Genomic DNA, 23,819 nt, shown 5'->3' with positions numbered 1-23,819 from the left:
GCAAGTTTAAAAAGTCTGAACCCATCATCAGGCCATCCCGTGATACAGGATTAAAATCTTGTCTCATTCCCACCCCACCACCACCTTCCTTTGTGTGGTAGAGAAAACCCATGTTGGGTGAAATGTGGAGGGGCAAAATTGTTATCCCCAATTGTGTCTCGTTGCATTGGTAGAAACAAAAGCAAATAAAAAAATATTTAATATCAATTGTGTTCCATTGAAGTGGGTAGCAATATTTCTTTTAAGGGTAAACTACATATTTGGTCCCTAATTTTTAAGTTATATGTCAATTTAGTTCTTGACCTTTCAATTGTGTCACTGACATTTTAGTATTGTGTCAAAATAGTTCTTACAATTAAGTAATGAATGGAAAATGTTAACGTGACTAACGGTCAAAATAAAATATAATTTTCTTACCACATAGACTGCTACTGGGATTTCCACATCAACATAACCTTAAAATAAAAATAAAAACCTATGAGTGAGTAGCCTCATGTGCAAACACGTGAAACTCAATTTGGGACCATAATCCCTAACTCTGTAAAGCAGGATTTCACTGGGTAGTGAGGAATGATCAAAAATTCATAATCCGTAATAGAGAGTTTTGTGAATAAGGAACAACGGTGAGGCATGACAGCGATGCCAGAAGGTGAAGATAGGCAGCAAGTCCCTACGGTGACTCCGATTTTAGCATACTTTCTCTCTCGATTTGAAATGGATTTCAATGGAAATTTGATGGAATAAAGGAATGCAGTAATCAGTGTTCAAGTTGTATGGTTTTTGGCCAATACCAATACTTCTTTTGGAAGCAAAAACCATAGTCAAGTCCAACATATATAATATAAGGTAACATTAATAGATCAGAAAAACCATAGCAAATACTACTTAAAATGAAACCACGAAGAGAAAGAGATACAGAGCAGAGCTTTGGTTTGGTTTTTGTTTTGTTTGGAAAATCATTTGTGGTGGATTGTTAAAGATGGTGAGCAAGATAAAGGAGATCCATTTGAGCAGTGTAGAGGCCCAAGTGGACAATGGAGGAGGAGGGGCTTGGGAGTACCTCTGCCTTTTCCTACCATTGATACGTTAGTGGTGTTATGGTACAGGCTTTCTTCTTTCGTTTTGTGGAAAGTGGAATGCACACAGAGATAAAAGTATTTTTATTTTATATTGCTTTGTTTTTCTGTTAGCATTAGCGCAATTGAAAGTCTGTATTTTTTTTTTTTTTTTTAAAGAAATAGACACATATATAAAGAAGAGTGAAAAATGTTCTAACACAATGGCAGTCTAATAGTCAATGTGACAAGAAAATTACATTTTATCTTGACCAACCACATCAGTATTTTCCATCTATTACTTAATAGTTGGGACCATTTTGACATAATACTAAAATGTCACATATAGCCTAAGAGTTAAAGACCAAATATGTAGTTTTCCTGACTTAAAAAAAAACACTGATCAATTATTAAAAATAAATAAATAAAACTCAGCCTTAATCCACTGCTAAAATACTCGTTACCGGACCGAACCCTAATAAATGATCTTTTTTGGGTAGAGATGAGTAGATGACCCTTACAAATGATCTGTACCGGTAGAGATGCTAAGATGCACATCTCAATCTCATTAGGATCTGTGCTCAAGAGTAATGACACTAAAGTCATTGACTCTCGAAGGAATTTCTTGCCAGGCAAGATTAGTTGTACTCAGAATGAGATTTAACTGTTGATCAACTTGAAACTTCATATATGGAAAGCGGCTGCTTCGGTGAAACTCCGTTTTCAGAGCTCCACAATCATTTAGAGCATCATTTAAAGCAATAATTCCAACAAAACCATTTTTTTTTTTTTTTGGGGGCCGGGGTGGAAGGAACATACCAATGTTTTGAACTATTGGCATCTGAAATTAAACTGTTCCCGCTTAATTTATAACTTTGATAAAAGGTGTTTCTACAGCCACAAAACTGTTACACTGTAAACTATGCTCCCAAAGGCTACTACAAGCTACAGACTACTAAAGATTACTCCCATTTTATTCATAGAAACAGAATTTTAGAGTCATAAGAAGAAGAGTAACTAGCAGGGAGGGGAGATCAAGCATTGGAATCATGCAACCATTTTTGTATAGAGCCATTATACACGATACATGTGCGACTGTGTATGTCTCTATCCTCTTGACTCTAATAGGCTGTCCTGCATGAGAGAAAACATCAATAAATTCCATTAAGAGAGGATCAGACTATACGTATATACGCGCGCGCGTGCACACACAGGTCTTCAGCTTAACTTGTCAACTTGCAGAGATTGGATAATAATGATCGGCCAGGTAATACATCTTATCATCTTCAAGATTAAATAAAATTCATTTGAGGTACGGCCTCATCCATTTCTCTCAATTTTTGAATTACTAAGCATGAAAAAAAAAATTTAGAATAAATAAATAAATAAGCATCTCCAATATTTAATGGCAAACATGAGCATCTATTGTAAGTTGTAACAGATAAATCCTCCAAAACCAGCCCAAGAATCTAATCCTTTATCATATTAGGCATGCATTTGGTTTCAAATCAAAAAGTCAGCTTATTTTACTATTTAGCTTATTTTTGCAACTATTCATGGACCCCACTGCACTTTTTGATACTATTCATGGATCCCACAGTACTATTTGCTACAGTACTTTCAATAAAAAGTTTTCAGTCCCAAACAAACCCTAGACCTAATAATTCTTGCATTATATCTATGCCCTCACAGTCACACCCCCATTCTTCATTTTACCCACTTTTTAAATATAAATTCTTTAGGCCAGACTCTTAAGAGGAGCCACAAAAAGAGGAGAATAGATAATAAGAACAAAGAAAAATGCCAATAGCACTAGCTCAAATGGCACCTCCTTACTCCTTGTAAGAGCAAGATGGACAGTGAGATTGTAGGTTCAAGATCCACAGCTACAATTACCTTCTTTAGAGCTCATCTTTTGATGCGTCTTGTGACCTGGTTTTGTCTTCTGAGGTAGTTTTGTCTTGTGAGGTAGTTTTATCCCGATTCTTTTCAATGTATTCTATGATGCCTTCCTTGGTCCTATCACCATCATACTGCAACAGGTCTCCATTTGCAGACTTGAAGTACAAAGTTGGGTAACCTTTGACATCAAAGGTATCACTTGGGATATCATTTGCGGTTGCATCCTAGGAAGAGGCAGGAAATAGTATCAAAACATATTGTACAGCCAACCATATATAAAGATTATTACTAATTTCTACAAAGTTAGGTCAACAAATGGGAGGGGTGAGGAGAGTTTGTCAACTGAGCAGTCAGCAAATCTTACTGCAAGAAAAAAAATAAACAATGACAGCAGATAACAGAGGAAACATATCAGGTTGAGTCTCATCCATACAAATTCAATGAAGGAAGTATTGATTTAAGACCAAGGAAAGGGTCAGAATAGCTGCATGCCTAGTTTGCTAAAACTTTGAATATTTTCTAATAAAGTTTTCTTAACAAAGTTAAAAGATACTACAAATCTAAAGCAGATTCCTTGTATCTTGGAGATGTATAATGCATATAAATCAGTTTGGCCAATATTTTCTAATAAATTGTTCTTAACAAATTTAAAAGATACTACAAATCTAAAGCGGATTCCTTGTATTCTGGAGATGTATAATGCATATAAATCAGTTCGGCCAACAATTTTAATAATGATAAGAATGCCACTAACACTGAAGGAGACAAGAAGATATTGAATCCTTGCATGATTATTGAGCAGAAAGGTTTAATAATCCTGAAGTTTAATACACACAATGTTTTGAATAAATCTTTTGTTGTGTGCGCAATTGATAAAAACAAATGTGGTGACCCCCCTTAAATCATACTATTCAGCAGTTATACCTTCCCCGCTTTGATGTATGTTTTCTATCATTTCTTATATTCGGATCTTTTTTTTTCTTTTTTTTTTTTTGCTCAGTGAATTCAATCCTAACTTTTGAAGTATTGTAAGCTTAATACTGTGTCCTGCCAAGCAAGATTCTAGACCAGTTTGTTATACAACCATCGCTAGTATAGTAAATTTACAATTATAAACAATTTACAAATCTAAGCGGACATTTGTGCACAGATTGTGTAGATAACAAAGACTTATAATATGCATACAACAGTATTCCTAAAGTTAAACAAGTTAATAGATCTTACAAGCTTTGCAATAACAACAGCAGCATCATTTTCATATGAGACAGCAACTTCATCCAAGATTGGAGCCAACTTTTTGCAGTGCCCACACCAAGGAGCATAAAACTCTATGAGGACTGCAAAGTGAAACATTTAATGTGACTATAATTTCCACATGATAATCACAAGAACAAAATAATTCACAAAGCATAAAATAAGGTACAGAACATTAATTGATGCATGTGTGTGTGTATCAGTTTTTCTTGGTGCCCGTACACTAAAGCAATTCAATTCTTTAAACAAAATCCTCCACTATCATAACTTCACAACAATAGAACTAACTAGTAGAAGTTCTGTGGATATCATAAATCTTTCAATCCACCAATTTAAATCACAAAGGAAGTAAAAGCAGGAAAAAAAAATTACAGCTATTTTATAGGGGCAGACAATCTTATGTGCAAATTAAGTACTGAGGAAATGACCTTAAAATTTGGGCTTTCACTGATTGCAGATTTTGAATATAATTTTTCATTCAAGGAGTATTTTTAACTCACTCACAAAACAATGCAGAGACATCCATAGACAACATATCAAAATCATTATGTTTTCGACAGATCTTTCCCCGACATTTTCCCAAGGTTAGTCAAAAACATAATCTTTTATACTACAGCAAACTTAGATGTCTTCACAGTTCCTAAACTTATGGTAGCTCCCCTCCCCTCCCCACCCTACCTCCCCTAACCAACGCAAACAGACACAGAGAAGAACATGATTAGGAATCATATCACAGGACGGAAGCAAGAAATACAACAAAGCTTTACAAATGCGATGCGTAAGGAATGAGGAGAATAATATAAATCATTTTGATGACAAGTTGACAACAGAAAGCACCACGTTTAACACAGGTTAAAATAGCATGATTTGGAAAGCATCAGATATTATATTGATCCAATTAGAGATTTTGTCCACATGCCATAAGGATCAAGTGAACAAATATATCCTATTGATGAAAACAAACACCTCTGCATAGAGCAATTTTTTGAATTCTCTTTATAGGTAAATACAAATCATGCACCCTCCAAACCTTGTTTAATGGAGGAGGCAGAGGAATTTGGTCCAAAAAAATATTGGCATTAATTGTTGGATGCTTATCCAATCCAAATTCAAAAGCTGTCCTTAGTCCACACAGTCAAGGTTAAGACAGCATGTGTTGTTCCCTCAATTAAAATATCTCCACTACAGAATAATCCTATTTTACAGAAAAGAAATAGAATTGTACATTAAAAACAAAAGGTACAGCACTAAAGAACTGGGATGCTTAGCCACACCAAACATCAAAGCAGCAGAGTAAGCAGACTAACACACCAATACATGACATGAATAAAGTTAGTTTTACTCACCATTCTTTCCAGAGTTGAAAACTATGTCTTGTAGGGTATCAGCAACAACCACTTTCACAGGCTCATTGTTAGATTCAGGAATAGGCTCAGACTTTTTATATGCCGGGACTTCACCATCCTGCAATTGTGTCCTTCAGTCAGAATGGAATTAAATGGATTCCAATCCCACCCCCACCCCCAACATTTTTTCCACAAACAAGCACCCCCCCCCCCCCCCCCCCAAAAAAAAAAAAGGGAAAACTATGTACACTATATCCTATCACTGGATAAAGGAAAACGTTATCAAGAACATAGTCCATCCTAAAAGCTACTTTGCTTTACATATATCCTACATGAAAAAAAAAAAAAAAAAAAAAAAAAAAAAAAAAAAAAAAAGATATCACCATTAAAAACAACAAGAGCAGTATATGAAGAAAAAAAAGCAAGGGATCACCTTGTATGCTTTCACCCAAGGTGCAATATGATCCGGCTCCAAGTTTGGTTTCAAATATTTCTGTCCATTATCCTTCTGGATGATGATTAGAGGCACTTGATCTTCGCTAAGTCCAAAATACTGATCATACAAACCAAAACATTTACCATATCAAAGGAACATACTGAGCAAAGAACCAAAACCAGTTATAGGATGAAAACATACTAACCTGGAAGGCACCTTGACTAGCATCCAGATCTCCAATCAGAAAGCTTATTCCTTCTCCTTTAAATTGCTCAGCAACTTCGCGATACTTTGATTGAAAGGGATCAGCAACTTCATTGCTGAAGTTCAAGAACAACATGGCCTACCAATTTCCAAAACTTCTATTTAGAAGATGATCAATAGTATCTATGGGAGAAAATAGAAATTATACTCTCTTTTTTATAAGTGAAAATCATACATAAATTATTGAAAGAGACAAAATGCAGAAAACGGACATGCAAGATAAATGCGTGTCCCAATGAAATGATAACCCAGCAAGCATTACAACAATTCCAAATTAGAGAAAATCCAAACCCAAACCCCAGTGAGAAAAGGATTGCCATGCATATCGAAACACAACATTGAAGAAATAAATATAAAGTTAATGAGAGAGAGAGAGAGTTGTAAAACCCACACTGGGATAAATAAATAAAACCCAATCCCCTTCATTTGTGGTACTTCCTAAAGGTTTCCTAAGAGTAGGTGTCTAAAATGAAGGAAGAAAATCCAAAACTATATTGAGGTTTGGGGAGAATGGAGAGAAATGTTGCTATGCACTATTTCTGTGTATATGAAAGGAAGAATACACAAATTCATAAAGATTTTTGAGTTGATCCTTGTTGTAGAGTCTATGTTGTGGAGCCAGGTTAAGAGCCTTCATTTTGGATCTTACTTGAGTCTCTTTTTTGTGCTTTCTTACTGATGTTACTCATCCCATCAGATAAGACCTATCCCCACCACATATTTTCATGCATGTAAGGTGAGAGTTCATAACCTCTACCCATTTAATGATATTTGTTACTTAAAACTTAAAAAATTAAATAAAAAAGAGAGAAAGAGAGGGACTGAGTCAACAATGTCGAGTGTAGCAGCAACAGTGGGTTCTCTACCATGTACAAAACCAAATTAGCAGACAAAGGAAATATACTTCTTGATTAATCAAATACCTTAGCGTTAGGACTGTTAAAGAATTTGACAACAAAGGGGTGGTTGTTTGGATCGCTATTAAAGACAGTCACAACAGGCAAACTGGATTCTTCAACAAACTTCTCTAAAGCATCCACATGGAAGTCCTGCATGCGTGTACATATTAAAACAAATTAGTATTTTTTTTTTTTAAAAAAAAACCTGCAATTAACATATAAAAAAGACAAAACCATCTGTTCTGAAATTTATTAAATCCATACCTGGGAATCAACAAAAAGTTCATCAAATGGCTTGAACAGCCTAACTATGGGCCCAGTCACTGATGATTCCCCACGTGGAAGGAGTTTGGCATCTGAAGTATGACCAAACTCGTACTCAGAGCGCAATTTTTCGGCAAGAGCTGTGAAATTCTCAAACTCCTCCCCAGAAAATTTTGGGAATACACCAACCTGTATGGATATGTAAATATGTGTTTAAAGACTACAATTTAGGGTGGGGGTTAGGGGAAGGGGGGAAAACAAACAAACAAACAAAAGCACATAGCATCGAGCACATACAATGAATATCTTCTTGTCATCAATAAGACTGGTAGCATCTTCCACAGATTTTATTTCAGCAGATGCAGGGCCACTCTGTTTCTTCAAATAAGCAACAATACCATCTGCATCACGCGGACCTTTGTACTCTTGAGCATGCTTTCCTCCATTTCTCAAAATTTTAATTGTGGGGAAACCCTTAACCTCAAATTCGGTTGCAAGCTCTTTGTTTACTTCTTCATTGGCATCAACTTTTGCTAGAGTAATTGGAGGGTCATGACTGCTCAATACAGATGCAGCTTTCTCATACTACAAAAGAAGGTTATTTATGTGGTCAACTAAATGAACGAAAACATGGTTACCACCTCAGATACTATCCAAAATGCGGAATAAAATCATATTTAAACACACTAATTTAGAAAGACTTATTACCTCTGGAGCAAGCTTCTTACAGTGGCCACACCTAGAAGAAAAGGAAATAAAAAGGTAAACATTAAAATTAAAAAAGAGACCAAACAAACAGGCACAGACAAAGAGAGAGATGGAGAGAAGGATTTACAACCCTTATGTACAAACTTATAAGCACATTTCTTTACCACTTTGTTTTTCTGATTCAATCATTGCATGTATACATTTAGCTATACACAACACATAAATTGGAAACTCAAGCATGTAACTTCTACATAAACATTGCATCAAATTAAGATAGGCATTGCATACAAAATAGTGGAAATTGAATCCTCATAACCAATGGCCTGTAATTGATACACAAAAGTCCGCTAAAATTGACTTTACTATAATACCAACTAATCAATGATAGCTATCATAGTAAAATTGATTCAATTTTCACCAAAGCAAATTACCATATCGAATTGATGGAATTAAATTAAATATTCATATATAAATTCAAATTTCAAACCCAAAAAAAAAAAAAAAAAAATTAGAACTTCAAATTCGAATTCGCTTGGAAGCATTGACCATCTATAGTTTAAAGGGCCCATTGGACCTGTGATCATATCTGTATAATAGTAACTAACTTTGGTAAAGGCAAGATTCAATCTCAGATCCAATCTCTTTTATTTAAAGATACCCAAATATTAAAAACAGATATACAGACAAAAAGCATGTATAAAAAAAATCCTCAACTCTTTATATATAAATATATTATAAATTAATCTAAACACTATATGCAGAAAAAGTAGTCAACTCGATCTTGAATTCAGAAAAACCAACTCTTACTTTGAGATTATAATTCCCCTAATTTCTTAACATTTCCAATCTAAAATTGTCACAAATAATCAAGACAAAAAGTATGTATAAAAAAAAAATCTTAACTTTCCGATTTAAATCAAATGTTAAAATCCTCATTATATTATACGTTAATCTAAACACTACATGCAGGAAAAGCAGTCAACTTGAGCATAAATTCACAAAAACCAAGTCTTAAATTCATATGCAAAAGCAAATTGAAAAATTGATTCAGAAATGTTCCAATCACATTTGAGAATTCAAATAAAAAATGGAAACAATTAGAACAGATTAGAACTACATCGCAGATCTATGAAAAAACTAGAATTGTAATTATACCATGGGGCGTAGAACTCAACAACGATGAAGTCTTGCTTGCTAACAATGTCGGAGAAGTTGGTGTGGTCCAAGGTGAGAACAAACTCCTTCGATTCCGCTTCTTCAGCGCTGATTCTAGTAAACGACGAAGAAGCAAAGATCGTCAAAGCAAACAGAAAAAAGCAAATCGAAACCCTAATCGCCATTGCTGAATTCTCTGTGTGTGCGCGCGTTTGTGCTGAAAAAGAGTGAGAGATTTGGGGGTTTTTTAAGGCACAGCAAAAGAGTAGAGAAGGAGCGAGACAAACATGGAAGTGCCAAGCACGTGAGATTTTTTTTTTTCATTTCCTACTCGCGCTGAGTTCTGGTGTGACGAATCTACTCGCTCCAAGGGTGGTCGATTGTCGACGTGGAGGGTTTTTATTGGTCGGAGCTCGTCACACGTATGCTATTTAGGTAAGTGTCGTTTTGAGATGGGGAGAGTACAGAGTGTGTGTGTGTGTTTTAGAGTACTGAAAGGCGTGCTAAGGTTGAGTAAGCTTGACCAATTAGATTTCGCCACGTCGGATAAGTGTGACTTTTTAGTTTTTAAGACGAGGTTGCGTTTCGATTTGACCGCTTCTGCGTCGCCTTTGGTTTTCTTGCTCTTGCGTACACAATTTCTCGACTTTTCATTTTTGACCTTTTTCTTTGGTTTTGATTTTTTTTTTTTCTTTTTTCTTTTTTCTTTTTTTTTTGGTTAAATGGTTTTTGACCTCAAGAAACGGCTACGATTGTCTAGGGTATTAACTAGTATTAATTTCATTGCAATTAGTATTAAGATTATGGGGGCTGGGGTGGGGATTATTTAATAAATATTTCTTACTAATCTCAAAAACCATATAATATATACATATAAAATTATGGAAGACTATAAATTTTTTTTTTTTTTTTGAGAAACAGGAAGACTATAAAAATGGAACTGAGGTCACCCACCATTTCGATTTTGTCCGCACTATTTTTAAAAATATATATAATTATCCATTTAACATCCACAAGAAGTACAATATATGGCTTATTAATTTTTTAAGCAAAATAAACGGCTTATTGGATATAAATAAAGCCTTAATTGTTAATTAGTTAGACCATTAATTTACGTTGAAGTAAGACAATTTTTTAATATGCACCAAGTAATTACGCTTTATGTATATTTCCATATCCTACCTTTTATGTCATGGTGCATTCAACTAATAATAATTCCGACGGGAAATCTAATGGGTTTGAAATACTTTTTTTTTTTTTTTTTTTTTACAAGATAGAATTCTATTCTAACATAATTTAAGTGTATATGTATATAAAACTCCCTCTTGGAAACTTGAACCCTGACATTTACCCCCCCCACATCCCACAAGCACTTATACTTGTGAAATGACCATCGCATCAAGAGTGTGTGGTTACTTTGAATAGCAATAAAACTATTTTTCCTTACATGGCTCAAGACCTCTTGTGCAATTACTTTTTGGAAATTAGGACTTTTATAAAACAGAATAGTATGGAAATACTATTATTAAATTACCGTATTTGTTGTGTCACAGTTATGGGTTCTAATTAGCTCAATAGGTAAAGTTTCTTGTCATTGACGTCAAATGTGAAAACTATTTCTAAAAAAAAAAAAAATCACGACGTCTGTTTTCTCTCCAAAAAAAAAATTATATGTATGACAAATAAGTTGGATTATTACCTTTGTTTCGTTACGGCATCTGTGCAAATGAGTTCATAACTTTGATTTTGAGAATTCTTTTTTTGCTTTTTGGGTAAATACTTTATTTTGAGATTTCATTACTGCATCTATCATACAAATGAATCCTCTTTTTCCTTTTAATTCAAGACTCTTTGTTCCTATCAACTTTTATTTTTGTTTGTAATAATCTAGATCCCATAATCAAGAATTTGCAACAAACAAGTTTACGTGGAACTCTAACTCTCTTGTTTTCTTTTTTTAAATCTAATTATCCATTTAAAATCCACAAGAAATATGATACACGGCTTATTAATTTTCTTTAAGCAAAATACTTGGGTTTTATTGGATATACATAAAATCTTAATTTATTGGATATACATACTCAATAGATAAAGTCTTTTGTCATTGATGTCATAGATTAAAACTACTTTCTAAAAAAAAATCACAACACCTGTTTTCTTTCCAAAAAAAAAATTTATATGCGTGACAAATAAGTTAGATTATTACCTTTATTTCGTTACGGCATTTGTGCAAATGAGTTCTTAATTTTGATCTTGAGTTCTTTTTGTTTTTGGGGTAGATACTTGATTTTGAGATTTCATTACTGCATCTATCATGCCAATGAATCATTTTTTTTTTTCCTTTTAATTCAAGACTCTTTGTTATTATCAACTTTTTTTTTTTTTTTTTTTTGGTAATAATCTAGATCCCATCATCAAGAACTTGCAACAAACAAATTTACGTGGAACTCTAATTCTATTGTTTTTTTTTAAATCTAATTATCCATTTAAAATCCACAAAAAATATAATACACGGCTTAATAATTTTCTTTAAGCAAAATACATGGCTTTTATTGGATATACATAAAACCTTAATTTATTGGATATACATAAAACCTTAATTGGAAAAAATTAGTCATTCAAATTTTTTTTTATACAAGATAGAAATTCTATTATAGCCTAATCTAAGTGTATATATGCGTGAAACTCCCTTCTATAAACTTGAACTCTGGCCCTTTCCCCCCTACACCTTACAAGCAATTATACTTGTAGAATGACCATCACGTCAAGGATAAGACAATTAATTTAGATGAAAAGGACGATTATTTACTTCTTCTTAAACATGAACTTATCAGATAAATGACAAAATTTGGCAACAAACTTGGTTGTAGTCTAAGACTACAACATCACTCAATATATATATATATATATATATTATTTAACATGAATTTTGACAAATCCACCATTTGATTATATTTTCTTCTTATATCATTCATGCTTACAAAATTTTCAAAATATCAAAAATTAATATCTATGTCATCAATAAAATATTTAAATTTTAAGTCTTTATAGTTTAAAATTATGTATAAAAAATAAGTGTAGAGTCTTTGGGCCCAAAAGTTCATTAGAGAAGATTGTGCTGATGAATAAAAGGTGGGGTTTGGTCCTAAAAGCTCCAGAAAGTGTGCCGAGGATGAAAACTTCATCAGCCGAACTTGGCCGAGGTCCTGGAAAATGGATTGACGGCAAGAATGACAATCCCTGAAATTCATTTGGAGCAGACAAGCACTGCAGAGATATAAGATAAGGATGAGCCCCAAAATATCTGGAGAGAAAGCTGCTGCCTCCGCATTAAATGCACTGCAGCTAATCCTCTGGCCGCATTAATGTAGAAGTGACACCTAAATAATGTATTTCAGCCTTACAGCTACTACTTGAGGACTTATGAGAAGGGCTGATGGGACAAGTATCAGCCCTAACCATCTAGTATACAGGTGGACGATGGAGGTGAAAAGGGAGGAGAGTATAAAAGAAGAAGGGAAAAACAAGAAAAAGGGGGGGGGGGAAGAGAGACAAGAAATACTGTATCAATCCACAATCAAATTTGTAACGTGATCTAAGAACATTATATTGGAACTATTGTCCTCAAATTTCGCCGAGGACGTTCTTTCTTCATTTCATAATTGTACATTTTTATCTTTTTGTCATCAAGCCTATCTAGATCGTTGTTTGTTCAACTAAAGCCCAGTTTTCCAACCCATTCCTCTACAAATTCATTGTTTTGGGCTTCTTGGGCCCAAGTTCGTCCATGTGCTGGGCTAGGAACTCAAGTCTGATCCTTACAATTGGTGCCGTACGTGGGGAATTACTAGTGCGATAGTGAGTTAGATGCTCAACGATGGTAGGATCAGGTCCAAATCCAGCAGAATCTATGGGCTCTCAGCATCAAGATCATTTCCATGAACTTGAGCGAAAGAGAGACCAGGAGGGAAGTGTGCGCAGTACACACACCAACAAAAGTCAGTCTCGAGGTAAAAACCATATCTCTTATGAGGAAAATTCCAGAAACATACAGAAGGAGATTGATCACCTAAAGAGAAGCTTACGCCACGAGCGCAGAAGGCAAGCTCCCTCCAATTCTGACTACTCTTGTGATGATGAGGAGGATCAAGACTATAGGCAAATATCAAGAACTCCCCCCAGTGAATCTTTTTTGTATGACGAAGATTAATACCGTAGTCGCAGAAACAGCAATTCATCTTCGAGAGGCCTGGTAAATGAGGCTATAAATAAAGCACTCAACCAAGTTTCTAAATCACTCTTCACCCGTTGGATTGAGGAAGGAAGATTTCCTCGATGGTTCACTCAACCCACTTTCACCTTGTATAATGGTAGAACAGACCCTGTTGAACATGTTAGGCACTTTAATCAAAAGATGGTGATACATTCTAAGAACGAAGCCTAGATGTGCAAGGTTTTTCCATCCAATTTGGGGCCTATGGCGATGAGGTGGTTTGATGGTCTGAAGGCAGGATCCATCAGTTCCTTTAAAGATTTCACCCAAACGTTTGGGTCCCATTTTATTACGTGCAGTAGAGCGCCTCGTTCTTTGGCTTCTTTGCTATCTTTGTCCATAAGAGAGGGTGAAACTCTGAAAACATACTCGGACCGATATTGGGAGATGTTCAACGAGATAGAAGGTGATTTTAAGGACGTGGCCATCAGTACTTTCAAGCTCGGCTTGCCTGCAGAGCACGGTCTAAGGAAGTCTTTGACAGGAAAACCTGTTATCAGTATTCATCAACTAATGGATCGGATTGACAAGTATAAAAGGGTTGAGGAAGACCAATTGCAAGATAAGGGGAAGGGCAAGGTTATCCCTTAAGAAAGAAGAGATTTCAGGTTGGAACATTACAACAATAACAAACCCTGGCGAGATTTTGCTGGATAATCTGGACCTATAACCCCACAAGTAGTAAATACTGTGTTTCGAGAACCGGTGCATCAAGTTTTAGAGAAGATCAAGAACAAGCCGTATTTTAAATGGCCGCATAAGATGAGTGGAGATCCTTCAAGGCGTAACCAAAGCCTCCATTGCCAGTATCATCAGGACTGAGGACATACCATTGAAGATTGTCAAACATTGTGGAACCATTTGGAACAATTGGTTAAGGAGGGGAAGCTGCAACAATTTCTGTACCGACTCAATGGACAAGGAGACCAGTCAAGGTCACAGGGCTAGGGGAGTGCTTCTTCAAGGCCCCCATTAGGCACAATGAATGTCATATTTGCTGCGCCTGGAAGGACTGGCTCTCAACCTGCCAAGGTGATGTCTGTGGCCAGGTTGCTAGCCGAGGACCCAAACTCCGAGCCGAAGAGAGCTAAATTAGAGATCCGACCATCATTGAGTTTCTTGGATGAAGACAAGATCAAAACTATCCAACCACATCGTGACACTTTAGTGGTCACATTTCAAATAGGGGGGGTATGATGTGAAGAGGGTAATGGTGGATCAAGACAGTTGTGTAGAAGCCATGTATCCCGACCTATACAGAGGATTGAACTTGAAACCTGAATACCTGACAGCTTACAATTTGCCTCTGGCGAGTTTTGATGGAAAGCTAGTTGCCCCAAATGGTCAAATTAGGTTACCAGTATAGGCCGGTTCAAAAGTAGTGGAAGTGGACTTCATAGTAGTGGATGCATACTCCCCCTACACGGTCATTGTTGCCAGACCTTGGCTTCATACCTTGGGTGCCGTTTCTTTAACTCTACATCAGAAGGTTAAGTATCTATCTAGAGACTAGGTTGAGGAATTAGTAGGGAACCAAACTATGGCTAGGTAGTGTCTCGTATCTGCAATTTTGCATCAACTAGCAGCTGAATCCTCGGCCATAATCAAAGAAGGTTTATAGCAGTCAATGTCTCCAGAATTACCAATGAGGGGGCCTGCCGAGGATGCCAAATGTGAGGATTTGGAGAAATTCCCCATTGGTGACGATCCAGAAAAAACTTTTTAGGTTGGGGCTCAGCTTCCATCTTGGGAGAAGGAAGAGTTGGTAGTTTTTCTTAAGAACAACATTGATGTATTCGCTTGGAATGCTTACGAGGCTCTGGGAGTGGATCCGAGCTTCATCTACCACCATTTGAATATCAATCCATCTGTCATCCCCAAGAAACAACCACCTCGGCGTTCATCCAAGGAGCATTCAGATGCTGTAAAGGATGAGGTGATGAAACTTAAGCGAGCCGGGGCTATTAAAGAGGTTTTTTACCCTGAATGGCTGGTTAACACCGTAGTGGTTAAGAAGAATATAGGAAAGTGGTGTGTATGCGTAGATTTTACAGACTTGAACAAAGCCTGCCCAAAGGACCCTTTCCCTATGCCTCAGATTGATCAGTTGGTGGACGCCACTGTGGGCCACCCTCGAATAAGCTTTCTGGATGCCTTTCAAGAGTATCATCAGATACCTCTAGCCCTAGATGATCAAGAGAGAACAGCTTTTGTCACCGCTATAGGAAACTATCATTACAAAGTGATGCCCTTTGATTTGAAGAATGCAGAGGCTACCTCTAAAGGATGATGACCAGGATGTTTAAACCACAGTTAGGAAAAAACATTGAGATTTATATCGACAATATGGCAGTAAAAAGTAAGGCGGAGTCCAAGCATGTTAATGATCTTGGGAATATTTTTGATATCTTAAGGAAGCACAAACTATGACTTAACACTTCCAAGTGTTCTTTTGGTGTCGGGTCGGGCAAGTTTTTGGGCTACATAGTCACACACCACGGAATTGAAGTCAATCCCGACCAGATTAAGGCGATCAACAACCTACAACCACCTCGGAATCTGAAGGAGATCCAGAAGCTTACGGGAATGACCGCTGCCCTGAACCAGTTCATCTCTCGGTCAATTGACAAGTGTAGACCTTTCTTTAAATTGTTAAATAAGTAGAAAAGGTTTGAATGGACCGATGAATGTGCCTGGGCTTTTCAGCAGTTGAAAGAATACCTTTCTCGACCACCAATTATGTCAAGGCCCGAGATGGATGAGGTTCTGTTCGCTTACCTTGCTGTGGCCACTCATGCAGTAAGTCTAGTTTTGATTCGTGTCGACTGTGGCGTGCAGAAACCAATCTATTACATAAGCAAGTCATTACATGAAGCTGAGGTCTAGTACTTACCACTTGAAAAGGCAATTTTGGCGGTGGTGCATGGCACACGTAAGCTCCCTTACTATTTCCAATCACACAAGGTTGTTGTTTTAACTCAACTCCTGCTCAGATCCCTGCTTCGGAGTGTCGATTACACAAGGAGAATTGCGAAGTGGAGCATGATTCTAGGGACTTTCGATATCAAATATATGCCCCGCACTTTGGTCAAAAGTCAAGTCCTCGCCGATTTGGTAGTTGAGTTCGCCGAGACCCCATCAGAAGATAAATTAGAAGAGCAAAACATGGATGAAAAATCGGTTGGCATAATCTCCTTACGAGAACCTTTGTCCTAGAAGGTTTACGTTGATGGTGTAGCTAACTACAGAAGATCTGGAGTGGGGCTAGTCCTAATATCCCCAGAAAGGATCACAATCAAGAAATGCTTGAGATTGGGATTCTCGGCTACAAACAATGAGGCTGAGTACGAAGCCCTCTTAGTAGGGATGACCATGGTTCAAAAAATGGGTGGAAAAGCAGTGGAGATGTTTTCTGATTCAAGGCTGGTGGTAGGTCAGGTCCAAGGGGAGTTGGAGGCAAGGGATCCTAGAATGCAGGAGTATTTGAGCCAGGTTAGACACTTGCAATCTGGATTTGAGTCTTTTGTTTTATTACAAGTTCCTAGAAGTAGGAATGCACATGCGGATTCTCTTGCCACATTGGCAACCTCCTCAGCACAGGACTTACCCTGAGTAATGGAAGACTTGCACAAACCTTCTAAAAAGGTAAGGAATGTGATTCAAGTTCACCAAGTAAAGGTGGGGCCTAGCTGGATGGACCCTATTGTGATGTTCCTTAAAGAAGATGTTTTACCCAAGAGTAAATCCAAAGCTGACATGGTGCGAAGAAAAGCACCTCGGTTCTGGCTGTCCGAGGATCAAAAACTGTATAAGAGATCTTTTTCTGGCCCGTATCTGTTGTGCGTGCACCTTGAAGCAGTGGAGCTGCTCCTAGAAGAATTGCATGAAAGAATCTGTGGAAGCCACACGGGAGGTAGATCTCTGTCTCACATGGCCCTCACACAAGGCTATTGGTGGCCAAACATGCAAAGGGAAGCTCAAGACTATGTAGAGAAATGTGATCAATGCCAAAGATTTGCACCAAACATTCACCAACCTGGAGGAGTCCTTAATCCCTTGACCAGTCCTTGGCCTTTCACTTAGTGGGGGCTTAAATATTGTAGGGCCTTTCCCTAAGGTAGCAGGGAATAAGAAGTATTTGTTGGTCGGCACGGATTACTTTACTAAATGGGTCGAGCTGAACCCCTACCAAACATTAGAGATGTGGACGCCAAAAAATTTGTTTGGAAGAATATTGTCACTTGGTTTGGAATTCCTTATACCCTTATCTCAGATAATGGGCTTCAATTTGATAATAAAACCTTTAAGAGGTATTGCTGCGATTTGGGAATAAAGAATAGGTATTCCACTACGGCCTATCCATAAAGAAATGGGCAGGCTGAGGTTGTCAACAAGATTATAGTGAGTGGACTCAAAAAAAGACTAGACGACGCAAAAGGGAAATGGGTAGAAGAATTACTACATGTCCTTTGGACCTACCGGACTAGACATTGTAGATCTACTGGAAAGACGCCTTTCTCAATGACCTATGGTGCCAAAGCTGTCATTCCTTTGGAGACTGGGTTCCCCACACTTAGAACAAGTTCTTTCGCTCCGGGCGGCAACGAAGGGCTGTTGGAAAAGAGCCTGGACTTAATTGAAGAACAGAGAGAAAATGCCAGGGTCCAATTAGCTTATTACCAACACAAGCTCAAACAAAGATATGATGCTAACGTGAAGCTAAGGCCACTGGCACCTGGAGATTTGGTTCTAAGAAAAGTTATGGGGATTTCCAAGAACCCAACATGGGGGAAGTTGGGACCTAATTGGGAAAGGTCCTATCGTATTACATCAGTGGCTGGGATTGGTGCTTATTATCTAGAAGATCTAGAAGAAAAGGCAGTACCACGCCCCTGGAATGTATAGAACCTGAGGAGATATTATTATTAATGGAGATTCTCTCCACCCCATTTTGGGCTTGTTATGTGTCTTTGGCATCTATCTAAGTATCAAACTGAACATTGGCCATGCCTGGCCCCTCGAACCACATGCCTTGGGAAAATTGATAACTTTATTTATTCTAAGTATTAAACAGAACCTTAGCTATGCCTGATTCCTCGAACCATCTGCTTTGAGAAAATTAATACTCTTTGGCATCTATCAAAGTATCAAACTGAACCTTGGCTATGCTTGGCTCCTCGAACCACATGCCTTGGGAAAATTGATAACTTTATTTATTCTAAGTATTAAACAGAACCTTAGCTATGCCTAGTTCCTCGGACCATCTACTTTGGGAAAATTAATACTCTTTGGCATCTATCAAAGTATCAAACTGATCCTTGGATATGCCTGGATCCTCGAACCACATGCCTTGGGAAAATTAATAACTTTATTTATTCTAAGTATTAAACAGAACCTTAGCTTTGCCTAGTTCCTTGAACCATCTGCTTTGGGAAAATTAATGCTCTTTGGCATCTATCAAAGTATCAAAGTGAACCTTGCATGTGCCTGAATCCTCGGACCACATATTTCGGTTAAATCAGCGTTTTCTATTTAAATTGCTAAGGGTCAGGGCAAAGCCTTAGTTATTGAAGACTCCTTGGATTGTAAATTTAAGGTAAGTCAGTATCCCTTATTGATGACCTCAGTGTCAAGAAAAACCACTTTGAATTGTAATGATTTTCACTACAACGAGAGTCACAATGAAATGCTCATAAGCGTCACCTGAAGCATTTGTAGGATTATTCATATTCATTAAAGAGATAATTATCGTTTTGCTCCTTGGAAATTACCAATAAGTAGGGAAACAATTCATATCTGGAACTATGTGCAAATATTGTGGTAAAGTATGTTTCGGAATTTGGAATGATCCCTTGCCAAGGTGATAGACTTGTTAAATTTTACTTATTATGGCTGCGGATCATGTGAAATGGGCGAAATTTTATGTCCCTTGTGTGAATTAATGAGGGAAATTCCATTTTATCACTGCTTTCGTTAAATGTCAGATAGAACCAAAATCATATTAACTCCAATATATAAACCACAGTGAAGAAAAAGGAAAATACTCATAAGTTTCATTAATAAAAGCCTTAAATAAGGCAGATCAAGTACAAAAAGGTAGATTGCCAACAAAAATAAAAAATAAAAAGAAGGGAGTGACCTATTTTTTCATTTTTATTACAAGTTTCTCTTTTGTATCCTTAGGAAGTTAGGTATTTGCTGCCGTAGTAGACTTATGGCCCTTGTCCTTGTGATCCTCTTTTGGTGGTATGGCAAGAGTTGCCAACACCAACTCCATACCCTGAGAAGTCCTTTTTTTCAGGGGGTGGTCCTTCGGGATAGGGGGAGGCAGTTCGATGCTTTGGACTGCTTCTTTATTGGCATCCCTCATTCCTGAGGCGTCCTCGGCCAGTTTCGCCCCCTTTGAGGAAGTGTTAGCTGCAGGAGGAATTTTAGATGGGCTGCCCTGAATTTCACCAGCCTCTGAGGACACAGGATCAGCCTGGGAGCCTGAAGAGCTTGAAGGACGAATGGCTAAGGGATAGTAAATACTTTCTAGTTTCCTAAGTATAGACGAAACCTCAACCCCAGCTTGGTTGAGGGCTTCATCCCATACCAGGGCACAGTAAGTCCTACAAACGGCAAGGACCTCGGCCCTAAGGGCGTCCTCAGTCTCAGCCACCCCAACATCGTACCCATGCTGCTCTGCTTCATCTCTGGCTTTCTCTGCCTCATCCTTGGCTTTCTCTGCCTTATCCTTGGCCTTTTCAACTAGAGCTTTAGCTTTCTCAACCTCCTCCAATTTCTTTTTTAGCGCGGCAACTTGGGTCTTGGAAGAGGTCAACTGTTCCTCGGTAGCCTTTGGCTCTCGGCCTGCTTTTTGGCGCTTTCAAGAGCGGCGGCCCCATACTTTCTTTCTTTTTCCTCCTCTTGTAGCCTCTTTTTAAGCTCCTGGAGGCTCTTATCAGCTACTTGAAAAAATTCCACGGCGGCGATGCGCCTCTCCTCTTCTTCCTCCATTTGCCTATGACAGGAATTGGTAATCTCCTCTGCCCGGAAGGAGGCCTGAATAGCCTGCCAAAGAATTTAACAAGGATTAATGAAAGAAGATAAAGAAAATAAACTAAGGATATAGGAAAAGAATGTACCATGGCGAGGTATCTTTTAAGGCTAAGAAAGACCACATGTCTCCTCATGCCTCGCAGCTCGGCCATATCCCCGGGGAGGAGCAAAGCCTGCTCCACCGTGTTTGTAACGTAGCAGGCCATTCCTCCTTAAAAATCACGGATAGAAGCATCAGCAAGCAGAGGTTCCCCATCCAACATTGGGGCAGGGAGCTAGGCTGAGGGCCCCATCTGAGGATCGCTTCTCTTCTCGGCTCCAGTTTGGCCTGTCTTAGCTTGTTTAGGGGCTCTTTAAACCTCGTCCTTTCGGGGAGGAAGGATTTGTCCAGCTCCGACCACCTCCTTCCCTTTTGGTTCTCTTTTCCTCTTTAGTTCTGCCACTTGAGAGACCAAGGTAGGTGGAGGAGTGGGAAGTCTAGTCTGGGATGGAGTGGGAAGCTTAGCCTGGGCAGCCTTCCCAGGTTGAGACTCTATTAAGTCAAGCAAACTGGACTTTGGTTTGTGCTGTATCCCCATCTCATTAATTATTGGTGAGAATGGAGGGTCGAGATCAGGATTTGAAGCTTCCAGGGACAATACTCAGTTGAAAACTTCAAACTCGTCCTTGAAATCAGCTACTTCTACCACTTCTTCTTCTTGTATGCTGGAGGGGTAAGATGAAGTGGTCGCATTGGTTGTCTGTTGTAGCGACGAGGCCCTTACTATTGGTATACCTTCAGGAATAGGGGTTGTGATTTCTTCGATCTCTACTTTAGGGCCAGGAAGAGGGAAACCTGGAGCAGCTACGCTTATCCGATGTAGGCGGGGATCTCTAGCTCTTATGATGCACTTCGAAGCTTGGAAGCTGGACGAGATTGGCGTGTATTCTAGGATCAAATGAGCTGCTCATAACTGGCCATTCAAATTCACAAATACCTTGGCCTTAAGGATTTTGTCTAGGCTATCCTTGTTGACCAAGTTGAAATTCGACTCAGCAACGCGTCTGTCTGCAAATCCATCAATGAAATAAAATTTTGTCAAATATAAAAATACAATAAATCAAAGAAAGGACTTATAGATGAATACCCTAGGCCTAGTACCCCACCTGGTTCTCCTTCTCTCGTCGGGCAAGGGAGACCATCACTCCATCCCCCTAACAAGATCAAGAAGTCTTTGTTCAGCCCCTTGTTGGATTCGAGGAGGCATTGAATGAGCCTAACCTCGGGATACCTTGATTTCAAGTAGTATCCCTGTCCCTTTAGGCGGTGAAGATTATAAACCTAATTGACATCGTGGTGGGTTAGACCTAAACCCATCTTTTCATTGAGGGCATCCACGGAGCCTAGGATCCTAAACATATTAGGGGTACACTAAATGAGAGCCAACCTATGAGCTCTAAGGTAGTCTCTAGTGACTCCACCTATGGGGATTTTCATCCCTCCCTCTATGAATGCAATCATCGAGATTACTACCTCCCCGACTTGCCTATCCTCGTGCCATTAGATCTCATCACAGTATCTAATTCCTACTCCTGAAGGAATACTATAACAAGCCCTAAAGCTTTCTATCCCCTCCTCGGAATCTACTAAACTCTTAAATCTACCCATTTCTAGAAGAGGCTGGGAAAACTAAAGAGATTGAAAAAGAAAGAACGTGAAGAAAAGAGGAGGATGTAGAAAATTAAAGAGCAAAAGTTTAAGAAGACTTACGGGAAGAGTAAAGGTGTCCTCGGACGGGTCCTTAGTATTTATAAGGGCTCAGGAAGGTTGAATAAGTGTGCAGGTTCAAGGTATGAGCGCTAGAACGAAATGAATGCTAAAGTGAGGAAAAAAAGTTGATTTAATAGGTATTTATTCCAAGGAGAGAGCAGAAAGTGGGAAAGTTCCCACTTAATTCCCAATGAAGCCCTCAACCTTACGATTCGCATCATGCCGTAGAACGTCGAGGACAAAGAGTCGCCAAAATTTAATAAGGACATGCCTCAAATGCTGTAGCGCTAGAAGCACGTTTTAGGCAGAAAAAAATGTGTCTTCATAAGCAGAGGAAGAGCGAAATAGGCATGGAGCTAATTTAGAGACATCAAAATCCTCATTTCTTCCCGAGGAGCCAGAAAGGGGAACTTCGAGGGGCTATTGTAGGGTCCTGTTGACACCCTATTTTGCAATCCACATTTAACCTCACATGGAGGGTAAAAGGGTAATTTCACCTTAAAAATATGCATCTTAATTCTGGTCATTAGATCCTTAATCTTATTTCACCAAAATGATTTTGATGTTGTAACGATCAAATCGACTGGTCATAAGCTCAAATCGGACCACCAGATTGAAAGTTATCATCAAATCAAGTTTTAATGGCTGAGATGCACCATCACAAATTGAGTCTGCTATATGTGATTATGACCAATTAATTTCAATTGGTTATAAGTATAATCAATTTGAGATCAATGATGTGTCATAATTTGATTAGTTAGGACTACATTATATGATAGGGTTGCACACACCTAATTAACTAGATAGTTAAACATTAATTATTTAATGAGTAATTTGTGCAATTATCTTTTAATTAGAGTAAATTTGGAACCAATTAAGTCTGAAATGGGAGTGATTGGAGCCATTTAATGTTAATTGGGAGCTAATTTGGGACCTATTAATGTTAATTATACTGAAACCATTTTCTAACAAATGACCTCTGCTCACCATTTCATCGATGTCGCTCAGAATATTTTTAATCTATGAATGAGGTTAATTTTCCCATAAACTAGACATCTGGGGCTTCAATTTGAGCATAAGAATGAGACAATTCCGATCAGAATTGAGTCAGATATGATTTTTCGAAATTGACTCTACAGGCTGTTACAGCAGCTACGGGAAAACCGAACTTTGCTTGCTCCTCACTCTCATCAATCTCCACATTTAATGCACCAAATTTCCCCAAAGGCTAAAATGAGGTCTAGGTTCATGATTCTTTTTCAACCCTTATTAAATAGCCCTCCATTCATATTTCCTCCATCACTACTATATAAACCCTCCTCCTTCATTTCAAAGCACAAAAAAACCTCCTCTCTTCCCCTCTCTTAAGTTCTAGTGAAGTTGAATAGTCTTGTCATATCTTGGTCTTCCTGAAACTCAAAGTATTGAGTGAGACTCACTCTTCCTCTCGTAACTCTTCTTTTCCTCCATCC

General features: G+C 38.0%; 2 protein-coding genes across 3 annotated transcripts; one reads left to right on the top strand and one right to left on the bottom strand.

The window, feature by feature from the left end:
* Positions 1-1,897: 1,897 nt before the first annotated feature.
* On the bottom strand, positions 1,898-9,541 carry LOC126698177 (protein disulfide-isomerase-like). 2 transcript variants are annotated; one of them, XM_050395203.1, is made up of 11 exons: positions 9,284-9,541; positions 8,129-8,159; positions 7,718-8,005; positions 7,421-7,609; positions 7,181-7,306; positions 6,199-6,336; positions 5,991-6,110; positions 5,558-5,675; positions 4,182-4,294; positions 2,952-3,181; positions 1,898-2,189 (listed from the first exon to the last, which is right to left on the bottom strand). In XM_050395203.1, the coding sequence occupies exons 1-10, from the start codon at positions 9,466-9,468 to the stop codon at positions 2,957-2,959; spliced, it is 1,533 nt and encodes a 510-aa protein (XP_050251160.1). In that variant the 5' UTR covers positions 9,469-9,541; the 3' UTR covers positions 1,898-2,189; positions 2,952-2,956. The 2 variants fall into 2 exon arrangements, with proteins under 2 accessions (XP_050251160.1, XP_050251161.1); XM_050395204.1 differs by having other exon boundaries at positions 1,898-2,184.
* A 6,769-nt stretch (positions 9,542-16,310) lies between these two features.
* Positions 16,311-18,461, top strand: LOC126700996 (uncharacterized). The gene is made up of 3 exons (XM_050399146.1): positions 16,311-16,355; positions 16,773-17,048; positions 17,934-18,461. Exons 1-3 carry the CDS (start codon positions 16,311-16,313, stop codon positions 18,459-18,461), a joined length of 849 nt encoding a protein of 282 aa, XP_050255103.1.
* The last annotated feature ends 5,358 nt before the right edge of the window (positions 18,462-23,819 follow it).

Source organism: Quercus robur, chromosome 9 (genome assembly GCF_932294415.1).
Source record: "Quercus robur chromosome 9, dhQueRobu3.1, whole genome shotgun sequence".
In the NCBI taxonomy this organism is placed as follows: Eukaryota; Viridiplantae; Streptophyta; class Magnoliopsida; order Fagales; family Fagaceae; genus Quercus; species Quercus robur.
Note: the sequence above shows the minus strand (reverse complement) of the source record. Positions and strands in the feature narration are given on the sequence as shown.

Coding starts and splice junctions, on each gene's coding strand:
- LOC126698177 (XM_050395203.1), bottom strand. CDS start 9,468: ATGGCGATTAGGGTTTCGATTTGCTTTTTTCTGTTTGCTTTGACGATC. Junction 8,006..8,128: donor GTAAGAAGCTTGCTCCAGAG/GTAATAAGTCTT, acceptor CTTCTTTTGTAG/TATGAGAAAGCTGCATCTGT. Junction 6,337..7,180: donor TTAACAGTCCTAACGCTAAG/GTATTTGATTAA, acceptor GGAAATTGGTAG/GCCATGTTGTTCTTGAACTT.
- LOC126700996 (XM_050399146.1), top strand. CDS start 16,311: ATGGATGAGGTTCTGTTCGCTTACCTTGCTGTGGCCACTCATGCA. Junction 16,356..16,772: donor TTGCTGTGGCCACTCATGCA/GTAAGTCTAGTT, acceptor CCTTTGTCCTAG/AAGGTTTACGTTGATGGTGT. Junction 17,049..17,933: donor TGCAGGAGTATTTGAGCCAG/GTTAGACACTTG, acceptor AGAAATGGGCAG/GCTGAGGTTGTCAACAAGAT.